General features: G+C 37.6%; 1 protein-coding gene across 4 annotated transcripts in view; it reads left to right on the top strand.

Moving 5' to 3' along the window:
• The window catches only part of LOC106880721 (DNA-directed RNA polymerase, mitochondrial), a 120272-nt gene that overhangs the window by 53624 nt on the left and 58620 nt on the right, over window positions 1-8028 (top strand). For all 4 annotated transcript variants that reach the window (XR_008266737.1, XM_052976558.1, XM_052976557.1 and 1 more), the window contains exon 10: window positions 3223-3296. Coding sequence is in view for 3 of the 4 variants with exons in the window: in XM_052976558.1 (XP_052832518.1) it covers window positions 3223-3296 (74 nt within the window). In the remaining variant the exon portion in view is untranslated. The remainder of the gene's footprint in view (window positions 1-3222; window positions 3297-8028) is intronic.

The following is an 8028-nucleotide window of genomic DNA, read 5'->3' as shown; positions in this document are numbered from 1 at the left end:
CTCTCTCTCTCTCTCTCTCTCTCTCTCTCTCTCTCTCTCTCTCTCTCAGTACCATCACTAAAATTTGTATAGTGTTAGCCATGAGGAGTGGAAAATCCAACTTTCCAGGCAGTTCTTCCCCAGGAAAAAGTTGGGGTGAGAGAAACTCGTGGTTGGGTGATGGTCTACATATCAGAAGTAAGTGGCAACATGTTGGCCTGGTATATATAGTTTGTGTTTTGAATGTACTTTTGAAAGTGACTAGTAAGGCATCAACTCATTTCCTCGAAATAAAAGGTGCAGCAAATTTTGCATATGAAACAGTATATAAGGTTATACAATGTGTAACAAATATTTTGAATATGATATTGGGACTTAGACTCAGTGTTGGTTAGGGGCAGATGTTGCATCATCACAAAGTGTGGGGCTGGGTGCTCTGGAGATGTATATAAGTGAATATTTTTATGGTGATGGAGATATCAAGAACACTAACAGAAGTATTGGTTAAATCCCAAAGCATTAATGGAAGCGATAAAACTATTCAATTGTTGTCTTATAAGAATGGTGGCACCAGCAAAAGTTGGTAATATAATGACTTGCTCTTCAGTGTGACTTACAAAGTCATTGGCATAATTGGATTGCATCCTAGTTCCCATAGTGACACTACTAACATGCTTATGAAATTCCCCAGAGAAAGAAAAGCAATTAAGGGTTAGGACAGGCTCAGCCAGGCAGAGTGTTGTAGTGCTGGATTTGGGTAGATCTAAAAACTTTTTAAGGCCATTGTTATGTAGAGATGATGGTGGGCCCTCAAAGATAATGACAGCAACTATAAAAGAGCAGCACTAATTTCTCTTCAGTTTGTTCAGTATAATCTAGATATAGTTGCACTCAGTGAGACTCAGTTTGCCAATAAGGGTCAGCAGAAAGAAATATGTTTAGGTTATATGTATCTCTGGAAAGGTAAAGAAAATATAGAAGATATGCAAACTTCTTCTCTTACTCAATTGGAATCTGTTTCCAAAGGACTAAGCATAGAATCATGTTCCTGAGAATTTTACTTGAAAAGAGGAATAAATTTATCAGTGCATATGTTCCCACCATGACCCATTCTGGTGAGATTAGGAATGAGTTTTACTAAGATGTTGAATCCACACTCTCAGGTGTGTCAGCTTCAGGTAAACTATTTTTGCTTGACAATTTCAATGCCAGTGAAATATGGCAGCGCTGGATAGCCTCTATAGACAGTTACCTCCTTTGAAACCAGTTGTCTCATCCATTGGCCACTGGATGGTGCATGTTGTGGTGTTGCATTGTGGGATAGTTAAATCTATAGCTTTTGGACGGCGCAATCAAAGTGATTAGACATATCCAGCATTTAACACAGTTGTTCAAATGTTTGTGTTCTTTTGGTGTGAAAATCAATCCGTCCAAGTGAGAGTTTGGATCTTCCAGCTTGAAATATTTGGGACACCTCATAGACACATGTTTTTTTTCTTTTTCACTTTGTACACATTTCTCCCACTGTTGCCTCTCTGCAATCTCTGAGTGTTTGTATTCCCTTAACTTTCTGTCCACTGTTCATTATTTCCGACTTTGAGTCTTGCAGGGAAGCCATGTAAACAGTTACCTCCCTTGAAACCAGTTGTCTCATCCATTGGCTGCTGGATAGTGCACGCCATGGTGTTGCATTGTGGGATAGTTAAATCTATAGCTTTTGGACAGCGCAACCAAAGTGATTAGACGTGTTCTCTTCCTGCTGCAATTCCAAGTGATGTAACGGTCAAACATAACCACCTCTTATGCATATGAATACAAACTCACAGAAACTGCCTTTATCTCTTTCTATACAAATACTGTAATTTGCATGCAGTGTCAAGATTAAAATGACTTACGGCCTTATTTGCAAATTCTCATCGTCGTTTTATTCTTGTTTTTGGAGAATGTCTGCCTTCTACGTTTCAGTTTTCTTTGTTAGGAGCAAAAGTTCCCAAACCTTCTATCATTGGTCACCATAGTGTGAGATCATGTAATAGTAATAGCCTCTTCCTTCTCAGGAAATGTTCCAAACACAGTCGCTTTATAGCCCACCCAAACTTATGCTTTCCAGTAAGATGCAGAACATCTTGGATGCATCCTTGCTGTAAACACTGGCATTTTCAGGTATGCATAAGTGTGAAAACCTGTGATCTCAGTAATGTGCTGATAACAAAATCTATGTGTGGAACTGATTGCAGCACTGATCATACACATTTTCGCAGAGTTGAAATTTAGAAGCAAGAGATGCCCTCAAGACAAGCCACCTCCAAGAAAGCTGAGTGTGGAGAATCTCAAATCAGCATTTTAAAATGTCTTTTCCCCACCATCTCAAGAAAACTGGAAAATATATCCTTCAAACTCGATAATATAGAGAACAGCCTGGCATTTTCTAAATAGAACCCTAACCCTAACCCTAACCCCTCTGCTGCTGTGATTCTCAGTCATCCAAGTAGGCAGCACCATTTGACTAATTATGCATCAGTGTACTGACAAGGAAAACATTATTTGCTGTGCTTGTAAGTAATCAGGTAGTCTTTAAAGTCAATATTAATTCATCATCCATCAGAGGAGTCTGTTTTGAAATTTGAGAGGAGGATTTTTGATGTGTGTTAGTGGTTGAAATAAGTTTGTCTCTTTTGTTTATGATTGGAGTTGGATAACCAATAATATGAAGAGTTCACAAAAATTCAATCCATTCATAAATACTGGTACCTAAGTGTTATATCCTTATGGATAAATGAATATACTGCTAAAGTGTAATAACAATATAATCAAAATAAACAGCAGCAACCACACGTAACGTAACAACAATCTTTTAAGAACCAACAATCCAACACACTAACTCCAACTTTGAACTATCAACATACGGACTGTAGAACTAACACAAACCTCACTTACTCAGACTACTTCTATTTATATGTAGTGGTTCAGTCCATTCTCACCAGGGGATGTTGTACTCTTGCACAACACTGAGTATCTTGTTCTATTTTCTACTCCTGGTGTAGACCACTGCATTTTCTAAGTATATATGGAGATCAAGAAATAATAGAGAACTACATTGCATGGAAAATTCTAGGTGCAACAGTTTTTAAAACCAATAAAGAAATGTTTCAATGGATTATTTCATGTTTCTAAATTTGACGTTTCATTGTCTTTTTTACTTTCTATTTCTTTTCTTCCTCAAAAACTTTGGAAACACTTCAGATGAGAATTCTATGACACTCTATCCTTACCTGAAACTGTTCCCTGTCAAAGACTATGTGAACATCATGTTAAGAGTAAGTTATTAATTATTTTTATTGTTATTGTTATTCCTGTTGTAAGGATTGGTTAACTGAATTACTAGAGTGTTTGAAAAATACTGTCCAGGATTTATTCTTGCTCTTAACATTGAGCAAGAATAAATCTCAAAGCAAAAAAAAAAATATCAGAAATAGAAATAGAACAATTAAAAGGAAAAATACATCAGGAAAATGTAGATAGTAGCCACACAACAATGCCAAATAATAATATAAACACTGAGATAGTAAAACACAAAGACAAACGTAACATTCCCAACAAAAACGAAGTAAACAAAAAACAACAAACCCAGACCGTAGGGATGTATAATAATGCAGAAAAAGCACCAATCCAGAACACCACAGACAAACATATGAATGAGAAGGAAGGCGAAACAAATCTAAAACCTGGAAACAGTGAAGGGGAACCTAATGATTATGATACTATAAAAATGAGAATAATCAAAGAACTAAAAACCACAGATCTCAGAATAGACCACAGATTATATCTCCCAAAAATCAAAATAGACAATAAAACAACATCAATAATAAATAGTATAAACCTGGCCGTCACAGAACTAATAACCACAGAAACAAATGGTAATATCACCAAGCTAAATGACATAATGTATGCAGCAGCAACTGTGGCCACAAAAGAAGCAGGATACTCCCTCAAACCCATCCAAACAGGAGTTCCACCACCCAAACAAACCCTGCGGATAAATAATATCCAAAAAAAAAATTTAAAAAAAGAGAAAAGATCTGTAGATTCTTAATGAAGTTAGTAGACAATCAACACTACTAAGTAGCAAGAATAAAACAAAAATACTGTGCAAATACAACATTACAGAAAAAGATTTACCTGAAGTAAAAGAAAAGCTAAAGCAAGATATCCTTGCCAAAGCACAAAGGATCTGCCGGTATGAGAAACGCCAAAGTTTATTTGAACAAAACAAACAGTTCAACTCCAACCCCCAAAAATTCTACCAAGAACTTGACAAAAATAAAATAGACATTACTGCAGCACCAACAGCAGAAGAAGTGGAAGAATTTTGGAAAGAAATATGGTCGGTGAAGCAACAACCTCAGAAAAGGACTATTAAAACAACAAACTTAGCACCTGAGCAACTCTGGACCCCTATAACAACTGAAGAGGTCACCCAGGCACTGCAAAGACTAAGCAACTGGAAGGCACCTGGGCACGACAAGATCCCCAACTTCTGGTTAAAATATCTGACAGGAATACACAAAAAGCTGGCTCAAAACTTTAACGACATACTAGCAGAGCCAGAGACAATGCCTGAATGGTTCACGAAAGGGAAAATTATCCTAATTCCCAAATCCACGGAAATGGCAAAACCACAAAACTACAGACCTATAACCTGTCTCCCTATAATCTACAAAGCCTTTACTGCAATAATATCACAGAGATTGAATAAGCACCTGGAAGATAACCACCTGTTTCCAGAAGAGCAGAAGTGATGCTGCAAGGGCTCATACGGCTGTAAAGATCAATTAATGATCAATAAAGCCATAACTGAAGACAGCCGCAGAAAGAAGAAAGGCTTCAGTATGGCCTGGATCGACTACCGAAAGGCTTTTGACAGTGTTCCCCACACGTGGATCCTCGAAACACTAGCCATAAAGAGGGTAGCACCAATAATTATAAAATACAAAAGATACTCTATGAATAAATGGTAGACAGTGCTACAGCTCCAAACAAAAGAGGGACTTGTGAAAACCAAAGCCATCCCCACTAGAAGAGGAATATTCCAGGGAGATACGCTCTCTCCACTCCTGTTCTGCTTGGTACTGACACCTTTATCTGACATGCTAAACAGAACTGGATGTGGATACAAATGTTACGGCAAAACAATCAGCCGCCTCTTCTATATGGATGACCTAAAACTATACGCTACGAATGATAAACAGCTGGAAACACTACTACAGAGAGTATATGGATTTACCAAAGAGATAGATATGAAATTTGGATTAGAAAAATGTGCCAAAGCAACCCTGAAAATAGGAAAACTAGTTAAGAGTAGCAACATCACACTAGATAAAACCAGACATACAAATATTTAGGAATCAATGAACTAGATAGGATACAGCACACACAAATGAAAGAGATAATAAAGAAAGAATACTATAGACAAGTTAGATCAATACTGAAAACAGAGCTCAATGCTAAAAACAAGATAATAGGTATTAACATTTTAGCCGTCCCAGTAATAAGTTACAGCTACAATATCCTTAACTGGACACTAAATGAACTAACCGAAATAGACAGGAAAACAAGTAAAAATAATGACAGGATCTAGGACGCACCACCCAAAATCTGACATAGAAAGGCTATATATACAACGTATAGAAGGTGGTAGAGGCCTCATACAGCTGGAAAACTATTATAAAATAACCACCATAGGACTGCAAAAATACCTACTTCAGAAGCAAGGAAAGCTAATACAAATAGCCACAAAACACGAGCAAAACAAAAAACTGTTTTCAGTATTTAAGGAAGCTGACAAATACAAACAAGAAATCATACTACCTAACAAATAATAATAAGAAGAAGATAGTAAAACTAATCAGCCAATTAGCTAATCAATCAATCGATTAATCAGTTACTCAATTTAATAATTAATCAATCAATTGGTTGTGTATTGGCATTGCATATTAATGCTTTCATTCGTATATATATATACACACACACATACACAAGTATACACACACACATATATATGCATGAGGGTAGTATAAAATAATGTGATTAATGATGCTTCTTAGGTTCAACTTTTCTCTCAAGGTACTTACACTCTGTCTAGTATGCACACTGACATTACACATCCATCGGAGCATACTGGTTTCATTCCTTGCGAGCCTACGCATGTCTTCAGCAGTCATGGCCCATGTTTCACTGCCATGAAGTATGGCTGTCCGTACACATACATCATACAGTCTGCCTTTCACTCTGAGCGAGAGGCCCTTTGTCACCAGCAGAGGTAAGAGCTCTCTGAACTTTGCCCAGGCTATTCTTATTCTAGCAGCTACATTTTCAGCGCACCCTCCCCCACTACTAACTTGGTCACCTAGGTATCAGAAGCTATCAACCACTTCTAGTTTTTCTCCCTGGAATGTGGCAAAAGTTGTTTTCTCCACATTTACAGTGTTTATAGCTCCAGCACATCTGCTGCATACAAAAACTAACTTCCTAGTTAACCTTCGTTTGATATTGCTGCACCTCTTATGTGTCCATAGCTTGCATTGGTTGCATCTTATAGAGTTTCTACCTACACCTTTTCTACAGATCGAGCAGGGCCATCTACCTGAAGGTGTTTGTGATTTTTCTACCTTCCTACTTATTAGGACTTTGGTTTTAGCTAGGTTGATTCTAAGGCCCTTCGATTCTAGTCCTTGCTTCCACACCTTAAACTTCTCTTCTAGTTCTGATAGTGACTCAGCAATTAGTGCAAGGTCATCAGCATAGAGGAGCTCCCAGGGGCATCCTGTCTTGAATTCCTCTGTTATAGCCTGGAGGACTATGATAAATAGGAGGGGGCTGAGGACAGAATCTTGGTGGACCCCTACCTCTACCCAGAGTTCTTCACTGTACTCACCTTACTAACAGCGTCTCTGTACATGGCTCGCACAGCTCTCACTAACCATCTCGGGATTAAGATGGCATAGTTTTTTTACTTGTTTTATTTGTTTCAGTCATGTGACTGCGGCCATGTTGGAGCATTGCCGTTGGTCGAACAAATCGACCACAGAGAATGTTTCTGGTTACTTTTGGGTACCTCCTCGTATATTCACCTTCTCTCCCCATATATGCATCACTTATCTCCCATCTTCAAATGCATATACTCCTAGACTCTCCCTAACCCCTTCAGCCCTCCAACATTTGATTCTTCATAAACTCACGTTTATCCTTGTCTTTACCTATAATTTATAAGCATAATATGCTTGAATATGTATGCCCATGGTTAAACATCGGTAATATACCAGTAGTATAATGGATACTTCTATCCCTTAGATGATTATTTTAACCTCTAACTCAGCTAACCTAACTGCAGACACCCATACATGTACACAGAATTATATATATTGTTATATTTTAAGATAGTCATTAAAAAAATTTTTTTTGTCAAATAAATACACACTATATATTCATTCTCCACTCATTTATTATTATTATTATTTTATCTTATGTTCATTGTCTGGAAATCTTCTGTCACACATCTGTGACCTCTTTAGTGATCCTTTCCATCTATGTGTACCCTCCTACTCTGCCTAGTTCATTTCACATCAGGAATCTTGCAAAACAAATTCATAAATGTGCATGGTTCTTTTCCCTAAAACTATATATATATAAGCAATGTTAAATCTCTGAACGAGGTATTAACAGTAACTGCATGATAAAGTGAAGTATATTTGCCATTTAAATGTGGCTGACCCCTAAGGGTGGATGTTACTGTTGCTTTTAGCCCCAGGAGAACATCTCCTCCAGCTGGCTTATCGACACACATCTGTGTCCTGTCTATTTTTGCCAAGGGAAGTTATCCCTCCCATCTTGGTCTGCGATACGTACGGACCCGAGTTTCAGGGTTATTTCCCTTCTTCAGCGTACGATAATCGCCGACCTTCGATGAGAAGGACAATCCCTTGGCAAAATATAAGTTTTTTTCCAGTGAAGTTATTCACTGATATCGAAAAAGTGAAAACAAGCAATGTT

This window comes from Octopus bimaculoides, chromosome 25 (genome assembly GCF_001194135.2).
Source record: "Octopus bimaculoides isolate UCB-OBI-ISO-001 chromosome 25, ASM119413v2, whole genome shotgun sequence".
Lineage (NCBI taxonomy): Eukaryota > Metazoa > Mollusca > Cephalopoda > Octopoda > Octopodidae > Octopus > Octopus bimaculoides.
This window is presented reverse-complemented; position numbering and strand designations above follow the sequence as displayed.